The following is a 23,547-nucleotide window of genomic DNA, read 5'->3' as shown; positions in this document are numbered from 1 at the left end:
CCCGAGCCAAAGCGGTGCCTCAACAGGACAGCCCGCTATCCTTCCAGATAAAGCTTCCGCCTCGAGGTAAGGTAGGTATCAGCCAGAAAGTAGAGATAAAAGAGACAGAGATACTGACCTGGAGATAGCCTCGGGAAGCCAGGACGCTTGGGCCAAAGATAGCTCGCGTCAAATTGCTCCCGTCTGTCAGGCTTGACAGTGCAGCCTTCAACCAAACTCCGGAGCTCGACCGACCTGCAAGCCTTGGCTGGCACCACCAAAAATCGTCGACAGAACGGTCATTTCAGAGGCAGAGAAGATGGAGAAAGCGAGACGGCACGCCATGTTGGTAAAACCCCTCAACCGAAACGACAAACAAGTGCGCCCCGTATTCCGATATCTGGCATTCGCGATCCTGTTTACAGCTGCCTGCTGCGACTTTCTCACGCGACCGCTTCGTCGCGAGTGGGCCGGCCTGTCGGCACAAAAAGGTTGGTTTAAGCCATGTCACATTAACCAATGCATTCTTGCTGACGAGCACGATGTGCAAAGAGCAAACCATGCCAGCTCGCTAGAACGAGAAATTCAGCGGCGGATCAAGTGCTGCAGATCAAGTGCTGCGCAAAAGACAGCCATGGGACCTCTGTTCTGTGGCAGTAGGTAGTCGGTCGGTCGGTCGGGTCCAAGGGCGGCACCGGGAACAACCTTGATGACGGCACGAGTGGAGATTGGGCAAGAGAGTACGGCAAACCTTTGGAGGATCGCACCCTAATTACGGATACTGCTCTTGGAATAGACATAGACGGATTGAGTTCACGGATAGAGCGCCTAGACATTAATTATTATTAATAAACGCCTTTCACTGCCGCTGCGGGTTGATGTCTTCATTCCGGGCCGGCACCGGCTCACCGCGCGCCCGCTATACCATTGGCTCCTTCACCTCCACTGGGCTTATGCGCGCGGGTAGCGGTTCCCAGGCCTAGACCTACCTGCCTTAGCGGGGTCGGTCGCCGCTTCCCTGCCCGCGGCGCTGCGGACCTACACAGTCGCTCCTTACTAAGTAGGCGCGTCCCACTTGGTGTCAAGCACGCAATGTGCCTGGCATTAGGTACCCTGCAGCGGCACACCCTGCTCCAAGTGCCTGCCGTGCTAGGAGTTGGGGGGACAGACAGAGTCTTCGATTTTGGCCTCCGACATCCCGCCGTCCGCCAGTCAGAATATCGAATCCGCCCGTCCAGCTATCCGCCCGACCAGCTATTCGCCCGTCCAGTGCATCCCTCCTTCACGTTTGCCGCTGTTAAGGGAATGAGGATTTCTCTTGCTAGGAATCGAAAATGCTAATGTTTGCCAGAGAGTTAGACCCCCACGACTTTTACGAGAGCGGCGAGCAGTGAGCAGCGAGCCACGCACGGCCGGGATTACCGATTACTCGATTACGCGCAATTGGTCACAACCAAGCATTCGGCTCGCTCGGCGCGCACAGCGGCGTAGCATGGAGCTTACCTGCGTGCTGGGAGAGGGCCCATCTCTCTGGAAGATGGCTCTCGGCCCGAGAAGCTACGAACGCGAGTCCCGCCTGCTGAATCGTGTACGACCGGCCTTGACCTCTAGGCACAGACAGTCCTGTACCTACAGCACACACATGCATGTGTTGCCCTGGACATACATACATACATACATACATACATACATGCAGCGCCCAAACCAACTATAGGCATAGACTGCGCCTCCACAGCAACGAACGTTTCGTCGGGATGTTCTTGACGGGAGATATCCAGGTAAGCCGCTCTTGGACAACCAACCACCCTCCGGCTATCTTATCTTTGTGATTGTCTCCAGGATTGCATATGCTTGTTGACTCTGACGTCGAACTTACGTTGGAGGTCCCCTGTTCCTTGCCCCTGCCCTTGCACCCCACGGGCGACGCACGCTCGCTGCTAGTCATCTCTCTGCTAGCCTCGCCCGTCACTCGGTTCCAGCCCACCATCATGCACGTGAACAGCTGAGCAGCACAAGCTATCGACCCCGCCATTGATTGACGCCGTCTGGGCGCCGGGCTGACCTCGACCCTTCAGCTAAAATACGCCGAGGAAAACGACAGGTCATATACGACCGAGGATTAAGCCGCCATGACACTATAAGAGACACCCTAGACCGCCCGAGGGCAAGCAAGGAAGCAAAGCAAGCAAGCAACCACGGAGGATTGACATGGAGCCCGCTCCCTTAAACTCTCGGCAAACAGCCTGTCTCTTGGGATCCAACCCTGCTCCGACATTACCGGGCTTACCTCGTCGATTCCATTGGACGGACCACACGTTTTGTTGGACCGGCGGCGTGTAACACGCAACCTTGGGTCCCAAGCATACCCCTCTCCTAGGGGGTCCGGCAGTGTCAGACCACCCAGGCTGACCGAGTATTCTATCCCTCTATGACGGGGCCGGTTACGAGTTTCCCCTCGGGGCTTGATTACAAGATGAATTGCTCTCCAGTGAGAGACTCGTTGGCTGACGCTTACGATCCGTTGGCGTTTCCGCATGAATTAGCGGGTGAGCAATGCCGGTGTGTTTGCACGCGCCCCAGCATCGGGTAGAACTCGTCGACTCTATACGCGTAAGTTTGCAACCCAAAGGAACCTCGCTCTGAAGGCCGACTTGATTTCAAACGGCCAACTGCTCGTTATGAGGACGGCATATCGAGGTGGGGGTCGCTTTAGCAGGCGAGACTTTAATCCACACAACTCCATCCTTCCCCCAGTGGAAGGAATGCAGGATTCCGGTGGGGAAAATCAGGACTGCACCCCCTGTCAGCCCTGGCCCAAACGGGCCATCGTCGTGTGGCATAGTTGCGTCCGCACTGCACCACAGCACGCGGCCAAGAGCCTAGCAGGGCAGAGAATGCAGAACATCAGGGTCGTATCGACCACCTTCGGCCCTCTCCTCCAAACCGAAGCCGGCTCCGGGTACCTCATTAGCACCTACCTAGAGGTTCGCCCGTACGTACCACCCCTTCCGAAACTCCCGCCAGTGCGGTCCACGGCGATCATGGCCATATTGGTGACGTTTGCCGTCAGTACAACGGCGCGCACTCACCTCGCACTGTTGGACGTCTCGAAGCAGCACGCCGCGGCAGACGTAGCCGCCGGCTGTCCAACAGCTGATTTCGGACCTGCAGCAAGATCCGAAAACATTCCATGAGGCTTTTTCCGCTCCTGGAAGTCTGAAGCGACTGGCAAGTGTGATATCACTTCTTGGTTCATGTTTGCCGCTCCTGCGACAGCCCATCGGCCCAGTATCCGAAACGGGAGGGAGGGAGGGGGCAGGGGGCCATGGATATCCGTGCCCCGGCCATGCAGGTGGGGAATCCAGACGGAATCTGGGCCACCCGTCTCTTGCGGTTGGATGTGACGGGCTAGAAATGGCACACGGCAGAAGAACCCCCAAGCCCGGTTACCAGTGTGCAAGGACTACAGCCCGTCCCACCAAAAGTCGGCTCAGCGAGGCGCAGAAGACCTCATAGGTGAACAACCCGAAAAGAAGAGAGAAAGATGACAAGAGCTCAAAGTACTAGGTACCAACCCGACAAGAATATAAAACTACCAGCACTCCCACCATGCTTCGCACTAGGTCGAGTCGAGGAGCTCCTCTCGCACTTCCCTCTCTTGGTTCTCGGACCCCTGGATCATCTCGCACATAATCACCTGCAGGAGAGCACACACAACACGCCATAGCTGCATACGCACGGCCTGTTTCGAGCTCGGCAGAATAGAAGAACGATTTTTTGTTTCCTTGCCTTGCCTGACCGCCGGCACCCGCATACACCACAGACCCCATGACGAAAGAAACCTCGCCAGAGTCCAGCCAGGACACAATGGCGGACAAGTACTGCGACCACAATGTCACGCATGGCTGCAACGCGCCTGTGGCCCACGACAAGAGTCTCTGCCAGACGTGCGAAAAGGGCATGTGTTCTTGACCCGGCTGTTCGCTTTCGATGCAGTGGATGGGCTGTGTACTAGCCTACGTACCAATGGACATGTGCTCCGCGGAACACGGAGCGTCGCTCTTCGGGTTTGTCGGAATGACGATGCGTCATCGGTCGCTATCCTGTCATTCACCGCGAACCCTTTCAAACGGAAATTCTGATCGGGGCCGATTTCTCCTTCAAATTTCCCTTTTTGTGCTTTGAGGAGAATCGAGATCACTCTTTCCCGAGGTACACGGCGTCTTTTATTTAGCGAAGTCGAGCATTCTTACGCCTTTCGGCTTTTTACTGGACCGGCCACCGCCCATGCGTCTTCTTTTGTTCGCCAGTAACAAGGTGATTGTTTTGTATTTTTTTTCTTCCACTGGAGCAATAACAAGAGATGTTTGGGCCCAGGCTCACGGAGTTTGACAAGACGGGGGATGCGGCGACCAGGCTGCCTGTGGGTTTCAATTTCATCCGGAAGTAGGAGGATCTTGCGTTGGTTGGGGCTTGGGAGTGGGAAGGTAACTCTTGTGCCAGGACCTTGGGGTATCTTGGGCAACGGGATCTAATATTGCGGAACCAAGAGGCAACAGGCAGATAACTATTTAGTTACTAGAGAAAGAGACTGTCATTATTGCCTTTGTACTGATTGACCGTATTTGAGTGTCTCGCTTGATGTGTCTCGTTGGGTGACAATAATGTTTGAGATTGAGGCATGGGAGGACGTCACAGTGTCTTCTCGTGAGTTCAAGCGATCTGTTACTTGAGAATGTGTTCCATCCTCTAAGATTTCACATTACCGGGTGGAGAATAACATTCACTATTCTATACGACGCCGAAGGTAATCCCCCATTTTCAGGGAGTGAGCTGTAAACTTGGATTATATTCCTATAATTAATTTACCTCCTGCAGCGTCACAGATTTGTGGTGATAACCTCTTCCACTTCAATTGCAGGCCTTATATTCAGGGGATAAATCTAATCAATTATCTTGTGTAGCTAGACTTGAGTGTCTACTCAATACACCTAAAAGGCCAGCATAGACGTATTGGCTTTTAATATACGACGATAATTAGAGCTAAAGGCTGGGCCCCATTGAGGATGAGGAATGGTAATAAGTACAACGGCAAGTATAGCCAAGGTTATACTCATCGTGAAGGTAACCTTTATAGCTTAAAAAAGTACGATCATTAGACTTTGATAACGTACTTGGTGTATTGAGCCGAAACCGTTTTATCATGAGGGGTTAGATGAGAGATATTCATCCACGTGCATATGTAACGTGTATATGTACCAACTTACCTATCTATTTATTACATTTAATCATTTGATACGCCTACCTTAACTAGGTAGGCTTTCTAATGATATGATAGGAGGTTCTCTATAGCTGGGAGATTTGTAGCCTGTTTAGGGTTCATGAGGTTAACAGGAACCCCACTTCGGGCTGGTTAGCTCGTTAATGTAGTTAAATATATTCTCATTTTTGATGGTTCTCCCAGTCATTATCACGAGGGGCCACCGAGTTCAAAGATACACCATGCTAGTATGACTAATTTTTCACACACCCAAGGCACCTACCTGTCTATGCAACCGACTTGTGTTAACACTGCCATGTTTCCACTAAGTACACCTCTTTGCACTTTTATTTTACATGGATAAGAAGCTGAACAGACAATGTCCAAGCACATCTACAAGATAGGTAGGTAGTCAACCCATATCCAGGGAGGCCAGGTAATTAGGGCATTTCTGTGCGCAATCGGAACAGAAAATGGAGATAACTACAAGACATGCAGTCCAAAGAAAAAAGAAAAAAAAAGAGAGAAGCCCTGCCTTAAACTTGGACCACACAACAGAACCAGATTGGGGCCAATATACACGAAATACCACTACTCTGGAACTGTTATGCCCCATCCCCTCCCCAGGTCTGACTAGGCTCTAGAACGAGTCGAGCTCCCCAACGCTGACCGGGTGGCGGTTGATGCGGCCGTAGCGGGGGAACGCGTCGTCCGAGGCTGGCGGCGTAAAGTCGCGGTCCTGGATCTCGATGACTAGACTGCGCACCGAGGCGGCGGGGACTTGAGTGCCGTTGTTCTAGTTTTAGATGCATGTTAGTTCAGCACGTCCAAGGTACCCAGCCACGGAGACAGAAACTTGAAGGGGAGCACACGTACCGACTTGACCACGACGCGCAGCTTGAGCCTGAGCTCGGCGACCAGCTCGTCGGCGTCGTCGAGCGGCGCATCGAGGTCCTCGAGGGTGCGGCGCAGGGGCACGGTCGACTGCGCGACGCCGGCGGTCGGCATGGCCAGCAGCGCCAGCTCGCCGGCCTTGCGGCCGGCGACGAACAGCTCGACGGTGGCGGGCAGGAGGTCGGCCAGGTAGACGCGCTCGACGCTGATAGCCGCCGCGTAGTCCTTGAGCACGGGCAGCGCGGCCTGCCGCAGCGCGTAGCGGACCTGCCGCTTCCTGATTTTTGACGCGGGGGCCGACGCGGGGGCCGTCTTGAGCTCCCGCCCGTACAGCGTATTGACACGTGCCGTCACTTGCCGTGCCAGCTCCGGCTTGCTCACGCCCCAGTCCTCCAGCCCCGGGTACGTGTAGCCGAAGGCGCGGGTCGAAGCTACGCGGTTAGATGTGTAGAAGGCCCCCGACTCGTCCGTGAACGGCTTCAGCGGGCTGTCGGCAGTTATGTCGCCGGCCGCGGTGCCGAACAGCGCCCACCCCGGCTGCGTCGACGTGAACATGGTGCTGTTGAAGTAGATGGCCTGCCACATGGCCACCAGCCGGTCGACGTTGGTGTGGTGCAGGAAGCTAGGGTTCGGGGTGGTTAACGAGTGACGCGTGTAAGAAGACGTTTACGTTGTGCTGGGGGCTCTTACAAGATGGGGTCAAAGGCAGCAACCGACACAAACTGCATGTGGCCAATGTTCATAAAGTTCAGTCCGCTAAAGTCGGAGTGCACGCTATTGTGGGGCGCCTCGAAGCTGGGCCCCTGGCTCTGCGTCGACGACATCAGCTCAAACTGCGTGCTTTGCGTGAAGACGGAGTACTATTGGAGGCGAGGAAGTGAGTCAGCCGCCAGTTCATCGTCCGTAGTAAATCTGGTTTCAAATAGCTAGACAGAAGAAATGTTGCAGGGTAAGAGTTACCACATAGTCCCGCAGCCACGGCTGGTTCATCTCCAAGATGGCGCTCGTAGACGCCTGGTCGCTGACGGCCGAGCTGCTCCCGTTGTAGGGGACGGCCCTCTTGGTCTCGCTGAACTTGCTGAAGGTGTTGCTCTGAAAGTCTGGGTCTAGAAACGGGAAGGTCTGGAATCTGTAGCTGTAGAGGGGGTTCGGCAGGGTGACGGGCCCGGCGGGACTGGTGATGTCTAGTGTTTGTGTGGTTGTCGATGGCGGCAGGTCTGCAGATGAGGCCCAGTCCCAGTACGGGAACCGGAGTGTCTTCGCCGCGGCCTGGTATGCTGCTGCCGACGACCCTGTGTACTGGTCTGCGATGGTCTGCGCGTGGCTCTGCAGGATTTGCTGCGGTGGTCGTTAGTGTCTCTCCTACACAGTGTACAGGTAGAGGCTCCTACACAGTGTACAGGAGAGGCTCTGGGTTGGGCTTACCTCGAGGAGGGCTATGTAGGGCCGATGCCAGGTGCTGAAGGTGACTTGCTGCCGATTTTCAATATGGATCCAGAGATGCCAGAGCCATGTATACCGCTTACCCCATGGGGACAGTAGCCGGAATAGTCGGAACCGCCCGGCACCTGTTCAACTCCATTGTATGCCTTAAGCGGGATGCCGTGGATTCCTGGATCAAAGAAGCGTCAGCGTTGCTAGGTGTCAGCACTGTCGAGTTGCTGTTCCATACCCGCTATCTGATAGTACGAGACCCAGTCACTCTCCGAAGCTGTTTGCATGACAGACAGAGCCTGAATAAAGAGATCCCTAAGGGTTTGTTAACGTTAGTACAGCCTGATTATGGCTCAACAAGAGGTAGTATGGGGCTTGTTGAAGGGAAGGTCTCACCACGCGGGACCACCCTGTGCGTGCAGAGCATTGATATCCAATCTTGACGGGCGCTCACCGGTGACGGGGTCTACGCCGGCCGTGACACCAGTGAGCTGAGCGCCTGCCCAAGGGGCAAGCCCGAGGGCCACGAGACTAGAGAAGCGCATTGTGAAAGACGAGCAGCACAGAGACGGTGGCAGCACAAAAGACTCGGAGCTGTTCGGGAAAGTAGCTCAATTGCAGAGCCATGCAGATGCAGACATGATATATACCTTAGGTAACCAGGCTCGGATGACCAGAGTGATCTGAGTACGAGGCTCTTTCCACGACGCACGCCGGACTCTTCCGAAGGCACCTTGCCGCAGCTCGAACCAGACTTACATGGCTCATTATGAATCCACCTTGCACGCCTGGAAATCCCACGAGTATAGCTTTTCGTCATATCGCCGTCCGGCTCGGTAGCAGTGCATGAGTTCCCCTGGGGGCTGTTTTTTTGTTCCCCAGCCACCAGCGGCACATATAAGCAATGCCAAGACTGGCTGCACCGCGCCATCAAAGACAAGAATCCGGGAACGCGACACCGGCTTATCGAACACGAGGTTGTAATATTAGGACCAGCTGTCGTTCCAGAGAAGGCAAGTGGTTTCGGCAGCTCTTGGCGGAGCTGCGCCGCTCGCCGGGGAAGCTTTAATCGCCTGGGGGCAGACGATGGCAATTGCCAATCAATGCTCTCAGTCGGATGTGATGTGGTAAGTAACCCCCCTGGCAAGCAGAAACAAAGCTCTTGTTGCGTTGCGCGACATGAACAGCAACCCCCCTGCCAAAAACTAGCACGCGCCGCGCGGGAGGAGGCTCCCGTCCTTAGTTGGATTTTAAGATATGTGCGGTATAGATCCGTACATACGCGTTCGGCGGGTGACGCGTCGCCCTCGCCCTGCCCAAACCAGCTCAGCTCAGCAGCACCAGGTCCGCGATGCGGTGCGGCGTGGTGTGCGACGCAGAACCCTTGCCAAGTCCAGTAATTCTACGTGTGCCCCTGACACCCGCCCGATCCCGGACTCGGGACCCTGGGATGACGCGGCCCCAACACGAGCGAGCGAGCCAAGACGCAAAAAAATGGATTGGCTCGTTGGTTCTCCGCAACCCCCGAATACGGGACTCGGGGCTGGGCACCGACGTTCTGCACGTCGCATTCGTCGGTCTTGGACCGTTTCGGCTCGCGCCCTCGGACTCGGGCGGGCCTCGGCCGATAACGACACTCGGCGCTGGACGGTAAAGGCGTCGAGGTTTTTTTTGCCGTCGCTTTGCAACATTAGCGAAGATTGTGGGCAAAGGTCGAGACAAGCAGCGAAAGGGAATAAGTAATAGGGCCCGTTTGAGAATTATTTCATGGCCATCTGAATCTGGGCCGGCCACCCTTGACGCTGTGGACGCCGTTCTGGCGCCGTGCTACATAATTACTACACCGGCGAAACTTAAAGGGGGTAGCTAAGGTAGTTAATAGATAGACTTTACAGCACGTAATTAGCTTGCAACTTTGAAACTTTGGCAGCGGGAGTCGGATAGGGAAGGAATGTTAGATCAGTAGTATATCCTAGACCTAACCCACTAAACAATCTTGCCGGAAATCCTGAACAATCCACAGACATGGGGAGCTGCATTCTGATCAACACATATGCATTCTGATCAACACGTAATTGGTACGAAGCAGCATCAATTATCACTTTACTGGTGCCGCACAAGGCTCTTGCTTTTCTGGGCCTCTTCTATGTTCTAATTTCTCTTCAAACTTTCTCGCCCCGCCGCTGGTCCTCCCTCTCTGCCACTTCTGGTGACTCTTGCCACACAGCACATGTGCTTCTTTCCTGCCCCGCACACGGCTTGCCCCAGAAGAAGACGCTTCATCTCAACTCGGGTCAGATAGCAGCTGATAGAGCTGGCTGACAATGACTGTTTCTTCCTTATCTTTCATGCCTGCTAATGAACCATTCTCGCCAGTCACCATCTTGCAACTGCACCTTCTCTTGGAATCTGGCTTTGTTTGGCGTTGTTTGTTTTCCAAATTGGTTGCTTGGTTTTTGAAGGTGGCAGTTCATGTGCTGGCGGCCCAGTTTTAAACCAAAACCATGCTGGCGCCTAGCTACCATGTCATTCTAGGCACGCCATTCACTTTCCCGGTGGCTGCTCTTCCGCCGCAACGGATTGGGGAGATGGAATATAAAGAGGGGGTTGTACGGTTCCTGGCTGATTCGGTGGATGACATCTTACGACATAACCCGTACACAAACTACCGGTGCTCTTTTTATATCATATCAAAACACAATGCCTTTCGGTTGACTCCTTCTTTCTATTCCTCTCGTAGCGGGGTCACTGAGCATTCTCGGGCATGTGGGAGCGAGAAGTGGCCAAAGCCACAACGAGATGAGACGGAAGACTAATAGATTAGACCAGACTCATGTTGTCGTAGTCACATGGTATGGGGCACTAAGCCAGCCCGCTGCTGAAAATATTTCTTGCCCCGACCTTCCAGTGCACCGTTAGCCCAAGAAGTAGCATCTCAATTTTGCAATCTCGATTCGCACACCCTTTCTCAACACCGGCCCCGAGAAGTGGGACAAGTAAGTGGTCCGCGCCTGGATGCCGGCCGTGACCAACAACACCACGGCCACGAAGCTGGCCACGGCCATGACGGAGCGTCGTCACCGGATGGAGCGCCGTCACCGGATGTAGCGCGGCAACCGCGACGCCGGCCTGAAGATGCCGAAGCCGATGAAAATCGAGGACGGAATCCCCGACTACGACGACCAACAAGACATCGAGCTATTATTCCAGTACGTCGATTTCGCGCCGTTTTTGTGTCTGGCCGACGAGTGCGCCGCCTCAAAACCGTCTTCCCCCGCCGCCGAGGCTGGATCAGGCACATGCAGCAGGAGCACTGGTGCGTCTGGGAGTGCCGCTTCGACGCGTGCTCGACGAGGCAGCCGCTACCGCCGACCTTTTCCTCACGCGCCAGCTTCGAGGAGCACCTCCGTGTCGCCCACCCCGTAGTCGCGCGGATCTTTCACCAAAAGCCCGAGCGTGTGGATCGCCATAGCCTTGTCGATCTGGACAAGGTCGTCGGCGCGTGCCCGGCCTGCGGCAGCGGACACACGGTCACCAGCGAGCTCGACTACGCGCGCCACGTCGGCGACCACCTCGAGTACATCGCCTTCACGGGCGTGTTCAACTACCAGTACGAGTTTCGCGAGAAGCCGACGGAGTTGTTTTGTGAGAAGCCGGTGAAGATGGAGAGCAAGGATGTCGTGAGTGTGAACAGGAGAAGCGGCTCTCCTATACAGAGCTGGATATCCATATTTCGAGGGTTGTGTAGAGACGAGGACGAGTCTCGCGAGGAGCCGGTGAATGCGGAGGAGGAGGAGGAGAAGCCGGTGAAGGTAAAGGTGGAGGATGAGTAGGATGTCGTGTGCTCGGAGGAGAAGAGGGGCGGGAATGATATGATAAGCTGGGTATGGGTATTTGAGGAGGGCAATAGCATTCTGAGCTCGGGATATGAGACTTCAGGGTGAAAGCAACAGAGACACGAGGGAATCACGCTAGACATAGCGGTTAATTACCGAGCACGTTCTGCGGATATCAAGGGGCCCAGGTTTATCAGGCATTGATGTGGCTTCTCACTATTCCGATTATTGTATTTTATTATAGTTTGCAGATACGTCATGTAAGGTGCTTTGACATCCAACCAGGACACTCCCTATCTTCGCAGCTATCTTGACAGCTCTTTCTAGCGTACCCGAAGTAACTGTGCCGCGAGTGTGCCAACATCAAGGATCTAAGTGGCGAGACGTACTCGCAACGACGCCCCTCACTACCGTACATACCTCTCCAAGAGTACCTAGACAGCCGCAGCCGCAATCCTCGGTCTATTATATCATGCAGTCTTTTAGATGGGTACTATCTTTAGGGCTAAGCGTGTTTCCATATCCTCGAACCCTGGCCTCCTTGAGGTTCTTACAAGCTCGGTTTAAATTTCTGAAAGCCTACGCTACCCGTTTGGATATTTACTTGAGCTTTTGAAACACACACCTCAAGCTTTAGATGTTTACTTTAGATATCTAAAGAATCGTATTAGCCATTCAAGTGTATTATTGGGCTTATGAAACGCCCGTTTGAACCGTCCAACTCCCTTGTTGCAGGTGATATCGACTAGGAGGGCCAAGATTAGTACTAGAAGCCAAACGGTCCGTCCACAACCAAGAGTAGGGCTGGTGAAAGGTCCGACCGGGTAACGAAAGTCGTCAAGCGAGTTACGCCCACACTTGCCCATCGCAATAAATTCTATTTCCGCTTAGAGACGGAGAATATTTCGATGATGCCCGTGTGATCAAAGCCGAACCAGAGAACCTCAGCAATATAGGGGATGTCCTAATGGCCCTATGATAGGGGATAGTTAGGGAGGTTGATAAAAGGATGACTACCAAATAATTCCGCCTAACTGCTAAAATCAACGGCGACGACAAGTATAGAATCCACGGCATCAACCAGCACACGATATTATATGCAACCTGTACGATATAAACGGCTGCTTTGCGGGGCGGGCTTTGGTTAAGAGCACACGCTAATCATGGTTATTCACGACGACATAAGCATATGTTGTCATAAGAAGACGACTAATTGTAGTATAGCCTGCGAATTGAATGGCCGAAGGCCGAGCTAACACGAAACGAAAAGCCACGTGATACGTAGACAAATTGCTAAAGCATCCCTTTCCTTCAACAACAATAACGACCAAAAAGGCACTAGACTTTCGAACCAAGAATGAAGTATTCAATGACGTTCATAACCGTCCGCCTTCATACGCTGGGCTCCATGGATCCAGGTACGAGAACGATGGGCAAGGAAATCGACAAGGAAAAGTAAATCGACAAGGAAAGGTAAATCGACAAGGAAAAGTAAACCAAAAAGGAAAAGTAAATCGTACACAAACTTGAACATAAAAAGGTTTCCTTCCAAAATTTCGTGGGTGTATATTCCAATGTACCCTCTGTGTCGTCGACAATCACAATCTTGAGAGGCGCTTAAAGGAGAACAAGAGAAGTGGACCAACCATGAAGGAAGATTTAGAGGAGATATGAAAGGAGAAAGAAAAAGAGGAGGAATGAGGAAGGGCTCTGAGAAGTTGAATAATGTCATAGGCAGACAATACGCAAGCAACTGCCGGAAGCCACATGATCTTTGTCGCGATACCCCCCAAGATTTGGAAGAGGGGGTAATTGCCACCATCGAATGGAGATCATTCGAAGAGAGCAACAACCCCTCCAAGAAATCTTCGAGGGTCCCGCGACAAAGATCATAGCATGACGTTTTGTTGCGGCGGTTGCGGCACTTCATACTGGCGGATCCTTTTGTTGCTGGGTGAGAAGAGCCTGCATGGTGGCCGTGGTGTCTTCCAGCGACTTGCGGCGCGAGCGCAGGTCTCCCCACTTGTTGGTCACCAGCCACCCGATCAGCGCCGCGGCGGTGAAGGGCACGCAGATGGCCATGAAGAGCCTGAAGGCGTCGGCGCGGAAGCCGATGCTGGCGGCGTCGTCCCAGTCGATGATGCCGCTTTGGAAGAAGGACTGTGATGCGAACTTTTAGTTTGATTTCTTTTTCCTTGAGGATTACGGACAAGTACGGAAACGTACCGAGAGGAACGTGGCTGGAAGAAACAATAGCGTGATGACAGTGATGACGCGGACCGTCACCGTCTCCTGTTCGGTCCGGTAGGCAATGTTCTGCATGACGAGCGCCGACTTGTGACCGTGCTCGGCAAAGATGCGGCCGACTTCCAAGCCGCGGTACTGAAGCAGGCTCTCAAACTAATGGTTCGCGTAGTGTTAGACAGTTTCGGCTCGCTCCGGTTTTCGTTAGTGCAGCGGATTCACATACCAGAGCCTTGCCCTCCTCGAGCCTCTTCCGCAGCGACAGCAGCTGCATCTGTCTAGTTTCAAGGTTCTCGATGATGCCACGTGTCTTGACCTGGAACTGGGCGATGGACTTTACAAAGCGTTGCTTGATCTCCTTTCCGATGTCCTCAGAGTCCGCGAGACGCTGGTAGTACTCGCAGGCGTTCTGCAATACCCTTAGGTTCAGGTTGATGATCAAGAGGCTCTCCTCGAGCCTTTCGCCCAGGCTGATGAGTTTCTGCAGGTCCTTGTAGCTGAAGATCTTCAGCACGAGAGTGTCGTCGGGCATCTCTCTCCTGGCCTGCCCAGCGGGCTGGCCGTGTCCTGGTGGCGGCGGCGGTGGTGGGGGTGGAACATCGAAACCGCTGGGGGTGTGCCACGACGGCCGTGATAGTCGTCTAAACGAGCTAAATATATCTCGCTTTTCGGGTATTTTCTCTGGATAATTCCACGGGTTGTGGCTGCTTTTCGAAGATGTTGTCAAGCCGGTGTTCATCTTTTGAGGGACGTTTGTGAAGTATGGCTTCTCGTCAATAGGGACGGTTTTGGCCTTTCTTAGTTCCTGGCGGATGTGATCCTCGATATCGCGGACAAACCATCGCCAGTTTTCTTCGCACCAGGCGAAGTATATGAGGAGGGTGCCAAGCGCTGCCTCGAAGGAGGCGGCAACATCTCTCCCAGCGGAAGCCCTTAGCGCGGGTAGGTCTGCAGTGTCGTCCATTATCCTCCTTTGCATGAGGTCGTTGCCTTTGGCGGTAATCCAGATTGTCCGGCCGTTGCCGACGTCAAAGGAGTGGTAAGCAGCCAGTTGCCGGACCGACCAAGGCCAGCTCGTGGCCTCTGGGACTCTTTCCACCGACCTCAGCAGGAAAGAATGGCGTATTTCCTTACCAGACCGACCGAGTTGGGGAATGAAGGGCAGCCGCTCGTGGATTGCCAAGGCGTCGTGGGACTGGAACTGCGACAAACATGCATCCTGGGGCTCTTCTTGGTCTCCAAAAGTAAAGATGTAGTCCAAGAAAGAGGGATCAACTTGGTGAAAGGTCAAAACTAGCTTTAGCATAGGTGCAGAACAGTTGAGGGGGGCCCGTGAGTGTTCCGACTCGATGAAGCTGTTGTCGCCGACGTTAGCAAGGTCTTGATTCGTTCTCACCACAGCGGTGGACGGATCGCGGGTCAGCGTACAAATGCCGATATCTAGGGTCTGGTTCATGGCCAGGACGGACGAGGTGCTTGGTCAGGGCGTCCAGGTCTTTGACCTCGGTTGGCTCGAATTCTTTGGTCGTTGTCAGCAAACACGAGTCTTGGGGGTTCATAGCGGTGGTGGGGAATTCCGAGTGCCTACTGTTCTCCCCGCTCCAGGCCTCCCAGAGCAGGATGCGCGCCCTGTATTCGTCAAAGAGGTCGGCTTCATTTCTGGCGAGGTAGGCCTGATATCGGTCGAGAATGTTCTTCGGGAGCCTCTTCAACAGAGTGTTTGGGTAGGTGAGGTAATTCCTGCACACGTCCAGAAGACGATCGTGGGGATCAAAGTCCATGTTCAATGGCGGCAGCTGCTGATGTACAGCGCGCTGATGGGCGCATCAGCAGGGGCGGAGAGAAACCCGGTGGCATTATACCATTCAGCGTCCCAGTGTCTTTTCTATACTTGAGATCAAGCTGCCTCGCGATGCGCCATTTGCGCCCGGCAGATTCGAGCCTCATCCAGTCTACTCGAGCTTGGAGGGCTGCGCTTTCCGGTCAGCTCGATTCTGAAAAAGGGGGTGCTTGTAAATTAGGTGCGCAAACGGAAAATTACATTGAGAATTCTGTGTGATTGCGAGGTTGGGAAAGTGTGCCTACCTGTACGAAACACGCCGACTCAGATTTAGCTAAGGCTGCCTGCCTAGCTAGCGCTCCGAGACACTCGCTGGACGCTGGACGACTTGGCGCTGCACTTGAAATGGTGACTGTACTACTATGGAGCGTAACCCCCACAAATCTGCTAATAACGAGGATCATCCATTTCTTCGCCGGAAAGTGCCCGACAGGACCTATGTGGCGCAAAGGCGGCGTCCAACTATATGATCTATCGTGCCAAACCGATGTGGGGGCCTATCCCGGGCGTATGTTCCATTTTTAACGCTGTGCAATGGTCAAAAAACCTTCCTCATTGGAAGCGGCCGCCCAGTGCCTCGCGGCCCTCACTTTGCCATGCATGCAGATGAAGACGCCACAATTATGGAAGACATACAAAAAAGGAAATGCGGTCAAGCGGCTCAACCGTTTCGCCCCTTCACACCCTCTTACCCCCGCACCCATTTCGTCAAATGCCAATTAGCTCCACGTCCATCCATCCCCCGATAACAATGCATTCTTGGCATTTTATCGCTTGGTTTGACGAGGCTCTGGAGCCCTCCAGTCAGTACTGCTGATGCTGCACCGGAGGTCGAAATGCCACAATGTTTCGCAGTCTCCTCAACTCCAGCTTTTCGTCCTGCAGTTCTTGTGTGTCAGGTCACTTCCGCTCTTCGGGGCCGAACTCTAAAGGAATGCCTACAGGTGTCAATGGCCTGGTCAGCCAGAAGCCATAGCACTCTACGGTTCGCTGCACGTAAAAATTCAGCGAGGCTTTCTCGACCTGTCACCAGCAATTCGGCCACGATTGGTGCGACACTCACATGGACCTGGATCTGGTTGTCGTTGAACTTCCAGCGCAGCCACGCCGACAGGACATCTTGACGGATGTGATAGTCAGAATAAGTCTCCCAGCTAATGTACGGATTGTAATACGTCGACATTGCAAGGTGGTGGTTCTTCGGTGCAGTAAGTAGCTGTGATTCAGTGCCAGGAGAGGATAGCGAGGGATCTGTTTGATGGAGTGATGCTACAGGCATAGCGACAGACATCAACATGAGGATTTTCACCCTCATTTATACTTCAATTGAGGCTCTGTTGACAGTCTTGCTCATGATTACGGTTTGGCCAGGTCAGCGTTGCGCTGGGCGTTTGGCCAACTTCCGCACCGCAGCGGACCAGGCAAAGAATCAACTACCGCTCCGTACGGTGTGCTCCGAGATGCTTCTCGGAGGGTTGACACTGGAGCCAAGAGGAATGAGCGTGCATGCGTCGACCCGTGATGGTTGCGCAGCTCTGAATTTCAAAGTGCACTTCAACAGGGAAAGAGAAGAAAGAGAAGGCTCTGTGTCGACGATCCGGTCTAGGATATGTACTGTAGGACAAGAAACGTGGGGGGTAGCACCATTGAATCAACATTGGCGCTCGCAGTCCGAGGCTTGCATGCGGCTGGCATTGCGGCCGATTGTCGGCCAGGCTGGCTCTATTCCTATCATCCTCGCATACCGCCGCTCTTGTCTTGGGCAAAGCCACAAGCGGGGAAAGAGGAAGCGGCTCAAAATCGTGGTTATCATTGGCGCCGGTTGGGCGCTGACGAGGAAATCAGGCATTTTACGACATCTGGCCACGGCATATTATCCAAGACACCCTTCGCCCACGTGTTTCCAAGGAGGGCGTTCCGTTCACCATCCAATGGCGGTCGACATGCTTATCGAATCAGAAGAGGTCGTGTGATGCCGCTTTCTGCATGGGACATCGACGACGGGAGGGGCCAACCGGTAGACACCGATGGCGGGAGACAGTGGTATCAAACCCAACCCACTTGCTCTGGGACGTGGATACGCGCTCATCGGGCTCGATAGCTAATAACGGCCGACCAAGGTGTGTTGAGTATCGGAAGTTGTCTAACGATTGGTTTGGGGTGGACGTGAGCACATAACCCTTTCCCTTCTGTTCGAGTAACAGAACTACTTCGGAAATGTCCACAATATGCCTATTAGCTGATACGGGGTTGCACAAGATTAATGGCGATAGATTCAAAATTCAGTTGGTCGTTTTACGGGACGTAAAAAGCTCCTTGGACAAAGTCAACCCGCGCCAATGGGTCTTTATCTATTTATCACCGTCGTACTAAACCTCCCAGAAGAATTAGAATCCGTCGAGCGAACCAAACCACCGACGTGGCAGCCGTGTGGTTCGTAAGTCGGCTTGTAATTGTGACTCCATCGGTGCCGTTCGACTGCTTGAGTTTCTGCCGTAACTACCACGGTCAATGCAAAAAAATGCGTTTAGTTTGAGATTCATCCAGTAAATGGCATGTACCATTTCAGTGTGGTAATAGATCCAACTCTGGACGTCGCTGCTAGAGTAGACGAAAAAAAGAGCCTAGAAATTTGGTTATAAGACAAAAAGTTACTCGACATCGGGAGGAAATTAATATATATTCCACATCTAAGCGTCTCTAAAATATACCCGCTGTGGCTATTGTTTAATAGATTGGTCGTGGTATTAGTTACGGGTAATTTAACTTCGAGTTCAACATTGGTGGACCTAAGAGGAATAAATAATATATGAGAACGATAATCCTCTCGCATTATAATCTAGATCTTACGGGAACTGCCAGGTGGCTCTCTTTCTAGGTGGGTAGTTAGAGCATCAATATTGATAAGCGTAAACCCTATGTCCTTTGCGAATCCGAAACGACGATCCTCGGAAGATGATAAGCAATTTCCTTTCCCCCTTGCCAATGACTAGGTGAGTCTTACCTATATGTGATGACTTTCACCCAGTGCGCCTTTTTAGACCGAGGGATTGACTTGATATAGCAAAAGCTAGCATACTTTTAGTCCAAGACAGTAAGATTGCCAAGCCCCGGTATGACTCACACTAAGTGGCCCTTCTGTCATCACCCAAATATCTTCATAAGAGGAAGCAACATTTTGCCTTCCATCCCATTGAAAAGACGGTTATATCCTGGCTTCCGAAAACTTTAGCTTCATTATCAACCATGGGAAAATCTAAAAATGCAAAGCCAAACGGCAAACGGCCAGCATGGTGCATATTGCCGGATCTACTCTATCTTGGCCCGGTGTCGGCAACAGCAAATACGGCCTTCTCAAGAACATCGGCATAACACACATTATATCGATCGGAAGTCCCCAGCCTCTCAGATTGAAGGGCTCACTTACGAGCGGCTGAGCTCGACTGACGACGAAAACTCCGACATTGGCGATGTTGCTACGAAGGCGTCTGCCGCGTCCGCCATTATCGATGTGGCTGCCGCATCTAGCGGCAGAGTCTTGGCACACTACTCCGCGGCCATTTCCCGATTGCCCACCACCGTCGCAGCCTATCTCTAGAGTCTTCAGGGAGTTTGTAACTTAAATGGATGACGCCGCGACCATAATTAGCTCACATTCACAATGATATAACACATCTTTTTGAATGGGAATCAATTTGACGATATCCATATTCTAATTAATTATCTCCTAATAACTCAGCGCCCACCTGGGAATTGCGTTGGTCTAATGCTTCGTCAAAGAGCTAAGAGCACGAATAAAACCTCTTCATGTCGCTCGCGAAGGTAAATTATTATGCTAGATTGGACAACGGCGGCGTACTCCGTAACCGTGCCAGATGTGACGCATGAGCAGCACAACCACTCACTCACCCAGCGGTGCAACGACATTAATTGACCGTGATATATTTCTTCCAACTTTAGCAAAATCATTTATGAATGCTTTTCTACTGATACTAACTTTAAAGTTTAACGATTACCAGCGGAGCTACTTCAACCTAAACTCTTGACTCGTGATTGGCAGTAATTTGGATTCAGCGAGGCGTTCGCCGAGGGTGGGTGGCTGTGACGCAGGTGTGCAGGCGCCTCATGACAAAAAGAGCGCCACCTCAACCTGATAGGGCACAAATGCTTCAATTATTAGGCGCGTGCCGCCTTGCTTCCTAAACCGAACGGAGCTAGAGGGGAAATAGCCACACCCCCAAAGGTGAAGTGTGCCTTTTCTCAGCTCAGGTGCCCACTACCCCCTTGATTTGACGCCTCCACCGACGACTCCACACCCTCGCCCACCACCATCTCGCTCCTGCCTCATTTAAGGCCAATTAGACAAGGAGGACTTTGCTGCGGCCCGTTTACGAATATCGGGAAAGCATGTCTCCTTCGTTCCGAGAGGGCAAAATTGAAGATGAATGCAGCTAAGGACGCAGGCTCTGTGCTCGGGAACGGGCCGTCGACTGCCTAGGCTGCCCGGGCAGATTTCCGCCCCCTTCCATGTCCCCTTTCAATTATGCCTTTCTTCACACCTACCGGTGTAGCCTGAGAGGCGGACCCACTCTGTTGCCTTTTTTCCTGCTCGGTCTAGTGACGCTGAAACTTGTGCCCAATTGTTATTTGGGCTGGACTTTTCCCGTCGCCCTGCCTAATGTTTCCACACATTTCTATGCTTACAGGCTGTGACGAGCAACACAGCGTCCCTTCCAAGGGTCCGCACATTAAACTCTCGTGGCTTCTTAGCGATGAGTTATGAATTCGCCCACCGAGGATGGACCATCAAACGGAACTGTCGACCGCTCACTGGAATCTGCACCCGTCCAACCGGAAATTCGAGGGTTCCAAGAACACATTGATCGCCAACTTGAGCAAATTCGAGAGTTCAAAGATCACATTGATAGCCAACTTGAGCAGCCTGGTCACGACGGCATCGACGGCTATCATAACACTGTCAAATTTGTCTGCAGAAACACCTTGATCAAGTACTGGACTAGCGAGAGGATCAACGACGTCCTACCTCGGGATCAGCGCAATGAGGTCAATGTTGAAGACTTCCGGAAGACGTATCTTCACACATTTTCGATTCTCTGCTACATCTCATCGGCTCATCGGATCAACCATTTCATGAAGAAGGAATACACGGATGCCACCATACCGTTTTCTCTCAGTGGAATGGACAGGGAAGTGCCAGGCGATGCGGAGTTCTGGCAGCGTTTTCACACGATCAAATGGATGTTTTGGCCCCTGACTTTCGATCCCTTGGTGCATCGGAGGGACCTGCTATTGGAACAGATTCTGCCTATCTACGACAGGAAATTTCTGTGGGAATCGAGCTCTGGAGACAGCGTTGTCCACAAGGTTCGAGTTCATCGGTGCTGCGGAGACCTCAAAGTCGACTCAAACGAGATCGTGCTCAAAACCTTACAACCAGAAGCTAAGGATCTGTGGGAGAACGAGTCAAAAATTTACTATCAGCTTTTCGACGAATCTGGCGTTCCCCTTGGGAATTCCGACCCGACAGCCCCTCTCCATGCTGTCATTGTGGGTCCATTCGACTACATAACGAGATATCTAGGGTCCTTCACTCAGCCTCTTGCCCGACGGGACGAACAACAGTCATCTTCGCCAATGGACCCGAATAACTCTCTCGCAGCCGAAAGGGAGGCCGAAAAGATTCGCACAATTGTCCTGGAATACGCCTCAGGCGGTAATCTGGCCCACTTTTGTCAAAGAAACGCCGACGTCATCGCCTCTCGGAGGCGGGTGGACGAGTTGAATCTGTGGCATCATATGTTCGAGCTTACGCAGGGACTGAGTGCTATACATCGCATAGACGGGCAAGTTTCAAGCTCCGCCTCTCGAACAACTGGCTGGGTGACTCAACTAACGACGTTGTTTACAATCTAGAACCCACCAAGACCTCAAGGAATCCAATATTCTCTACACACGAAGACCATTGACGGACCGTGACAACCCGTGCTTTAAGATATCGGATCTTGGAACAGCCAACTCTGGAGACGAAAAGAACAACTCCGGCAATAAGTCGAATAGTACGTGTCAATGGGAAAGATCATCAGACCCCCCACCGAACTAGTTGGTAAGGAGCATCCCATATTGACGCATCTCATAGCGCCCCCCGAATGCTGCTCGATCCACCCCATACAGATCGGCAAGCCCCCTCGATACACCAAAGCTGCCGACATTTGGCAACTGGGGTGCGTATTCAGCGAAATGTTGATACGAGCACGCCTTGGTGAAGACGGATTGAAGAGATATAGGGCACAGCGTCTTCAGGAAAATTTTGAGGAGAACCACTCTCTTAAAGGCAGCGGATATGAGCTGGGCTTTCACAGCGGCTGGAAAAGGCTCAAATGTGTCGACGATTTCCATCGGGAGGCTGTTCAAGATTGCCCGCCAGAGAGCATCCCACGATTCGTCAGCGACTTGATTCTGGAGGCGATGCTCGTGCCTAAAGAAGATCGCGAGACTGAAGTTTTGACCTTGAGAACACGTTGGTTGAATCGACCCAAGGCCGGGGTGCCCGCCGTGTCTCCAGCCGTTGAAAACCCAGTCCCCGCACAAAACCAGCCGCCCCCTCCTCCAGCCTCGAACCACCACGGGCAACCGATGTCCATCTTGCCACAAGGAGTGGAGCAGAATTCCAACTCGGTTGAGGAAATAGCTACTTACCTTCGAAAACATCGGAGGATTGGCCCAAAGGCCTTTCAAGATCTTCAGTATCGATTGAACATCATGGGGCGCAGACGTCATGTACGTTTCGCCTTCAGTCCGACTATTCGTCAACAGCTGTACTCTCACTAACTAAAACCTATTCTACAGCGAATCTTGATTGATGAGTCGAGCAGCATGGCTCAGTTTCAGACTCAAGTGGCACAGACCGCTCGGGTTCTTGCCAAACTGGTGAAGCACCGGATGGTGCGCGGCACTAGAGTTGAAGTGTCTCTTCCAAAGGCACCTTCGAGACCAATGGTCTTCCCAAAAAGCAAGCAGATGGAAAAGTTCCTACAACTTTACAAGTTTAAAGGAGAGAAATGGGAGTTGGGAATCCTGCTCAACGAAACAGCAAGGGATCTATTGGACACCATGTCTCCGCCTCAGCCTCCCATCAACCTCTACATTTTGACAGACGGTATCTTTGGAGAGCCTCCACCCGACTTGGTTCGACCAATCAGGGATCTCATCGATCAGGCGAAGGACCCCCCGCCAGCTGGATCCGACTTCTTGTCCATTACTGTTATTTTATTTGGGGACGACCAAAATGGAGCTTGGAGCTTGGAGCAACTGAGACTCGCAGTTGGGCGAATGGTGAACTTGCCATCAGAGTGAGCCACAACCTTACTTCTAGATGCGCGTCACCCAATATTAACTCCAGTTGACAGGAACCCCATCTACATTTGCCACTGCACAAGTAGCGTTGCGGACATGCTCATCGGGCGGCTGCAGGTTGGGAGTGTCGGGCAGTCCTTGGTTACTCTACCATCCCAAAACGTTGCTCCCCCGCATTTCGCGGTTCCGCGAGGGTAGAGCACTAGGATGGAATCCTTGGACGCTCTAGTCTAGGTCGACTTCTGGAAGGTGAAGTTGCCGTTAAGAGGGTATTTGGACAAGACAAGATATTGGTATCTCGGCTAGTTAATACGCACACGCTGTGACGCTGTGACATCGCCTTAGGGGCCGAATGGACAACAGTCCAGGCATGACAAGGGCTGTGGCAATGTACGGCTGGTTTCCGACAGCAACTGCCAAGGAATGGTGTGAATGAAAGCACGTACCGGGTGCTGGCATGAATCATGGCGCCATCCAGCGCATTTTGCAGTATTCAATCCGACGATCACCCTATAACGGCAGTACACGACCAACGGGTGCTTACTTGGTGCCCGATGTACCCAAACCAGAACCGCCGTCGAACGTGTTGACTCATTCTAGTGCGCGATTTAGTAGTGTTTAGTTTTACCGCTGGCAATCTGCACTGGTAAGCTTAAAGATGAGCTCGTTTTCTGTGCCTCTTCACA

At 52.8% G+C, this 23,547-nt stretch overlaps 5 protein-coding genes across 5 annotated transcripts; 3 read left to right on the top strand and 2 right to left on the bottom strand.

Moving 5' to 3' along the window:
• Nucleotides 1–5,741: 5,741 nt before the first annotated feature.
• Nucleotides 5,742–8,391, bottom strand: B0T26DRAFT_293539 (uncharacterized protein). The gene is made up of 8 exons (XM_060434198.1): nucleotides 7,964–8,391; nucleotides 7,806–7,882; nucleotides 7,660–7,745; nucleotides 7,559–7,606; nucleotides 7,094–7,471; nucleotides 6,824–6,993; nucleotides 6,116–6,755; nucleotides 5,742–6,035 (listed from the first exon to the last, which is right to left on the bottom strand). The coding sequence occupies exons 1-8, from the start codon at nucleotides 8,110–8,112 to the stop codon at nucleotides 5,880–5,882; spliced, it is 1,704 nt and encodes a 567-aa protein (XP_060296099.1). The 5' UTR covers nucleotides 8,113–8,391; the 3' UTR covers nucleotides 5,742–5,879.
• A 2,311-nt stretch (nucleotides 8,392–10,702) lies between these two features.
• B0T26DRAFT_675632 (uncharacterized protein) lies at nucleotides 10,703–11,400 on the top strand (the record flags this gene model as incomplete). The annotated part of the gene is made up of 3 exons (XM_060439861.1): nucleotides 10,703–10,776; nucleotides 10,863–11,247; nucleotides 11,284–11,400. The coding sequence occupies 3 exons, from the start codon at nucleotides 10,703–10,705 to the stop codon at nucleotides 11,398–11,400; spliced, it is 576 nt and encodes a 191-aa protein (XP_060296098.1).
• Nucleotides 11,401–13,329: 1,929 nt separating this feature from the next.
• Nucleotides 13,330–16,670, bottom strand: B0T26DRAFT_646130 (uncharacterized protein; the record flags this gene model as incomplete). The annotated part of the gene is made up of 5 exons (XM_060437783.1): nucleotides 13,330–13,563; nucleotides 13,630–13,803; nucleotides 13,874–15,027; nucleotides 15,236–15,461; nucleotides 16,533–16,670. The coding sequence occupies 5 exons, from the start codon at nucleotides 16,668–16,670 to the stop codon at nucleotides 13,330–13,332; spliced, it is 1,926 nt and encodes a 641-aa protein (XP_060296097.1).
• Nucleotides 16,671–18,691: 2,021 nt separating this feature from the next.
• On the top strand, nucleotides 18,692–19,122 carry B0T26DRAFT_709482 (uncharacterized protein). The gene has a single exon (XM_060441931.1). It carries the CDS (start codon nucleotides 18,750–18,752, stop codon nucleotides 19,083–19,085), a length of 336 nt encoding a protein of 111 aa, XP_060296096.1. The 5' UTR covers nucleotides 18,692–18,749; the 3' UTR covers nucleotides 19,086–19,122.
• An 896-nt stretch (nucleotides 19,123–20,018) lies between these two features.
• Nucleotides 20,019–23,059, top strand: B0T26DRAFT_802472 (uncharacterized protein; the record flags this gene model as incomplete). The annotated part of the gene is made up of 6 exons (XM_060447050.1): nucleotides 20,019–21,294; nucleotides 21,422–21,564; nucleotides 21,645–21,729; nucleotides 21,844–22,285; nucleotides 22,355–22,857; nucleotides 22,915–23,059. The coding sequence occupies exons 1-6, from the start codon at nucleotides 20,267–20,269 to the stop codon at nucleotides 23,057–23,059; spliced, it is 2,346 nt and encodes a 781-aa protein (XP_060296095.1). The 5' UTR covers nucleotides 20,019–20,266.
• Between the last annotated feature and the right edge of the window lie 488 nt (nucleotides 23,060–23,547).

Source organism: Lasiosphaeria miniovina (genome assembly GCF_030549165.1).
Source record: "Lasiosphaeria miniovina strain SMH2392-1A chromosome Unknown B0T26scaffold_4, whole genome shotgun sequence".
Taxonomy (NCBI): Eukaryota; Fungi; Ascomycota; class Sordariomycetes; order Sordariales; family Lasiosphaeriaceae; genus Lasiosphaeria; species Lasiosphaeria miniovina.
This window is presented reverse-complemented; position numbering and strand designations above follow the sequence as displayed.

Excerpts from the sequence above, each read along its gene's own strand:
- B0T26DRAFT_293539 (XM_060434198.1), bottom strand. The coding sequence starts at position 8,112 with ATGCGCTTCTCTAGTCTCGTGGCCCTCGGGCTTGCCCCTTGGGCAGGC. Across the intron at positions 6,994-7,093 it reads CGTGGCTGCGGGACTATGTG|TACTCCGTCTTCACGCAAAG; the intron begins GTAACTCTTACC and ends CGCCTCCAATAG. Across the intron at positions 6,036-6,115 it reads TGCGCGTCGTGGTCAAGTCG|AACAACGGCACTCAAGTCCC; the intron begins GTACGTGTGCTC and ends ATCTAAAACTAG.
- B0T26DRAFT_709482 (XM_060441931.1), top strand. The coding sequence starts at position 18,750 with ATGCAAAGCCAAACGGCAAACGGCCAGCATGGTGCATATTGCCGGATC.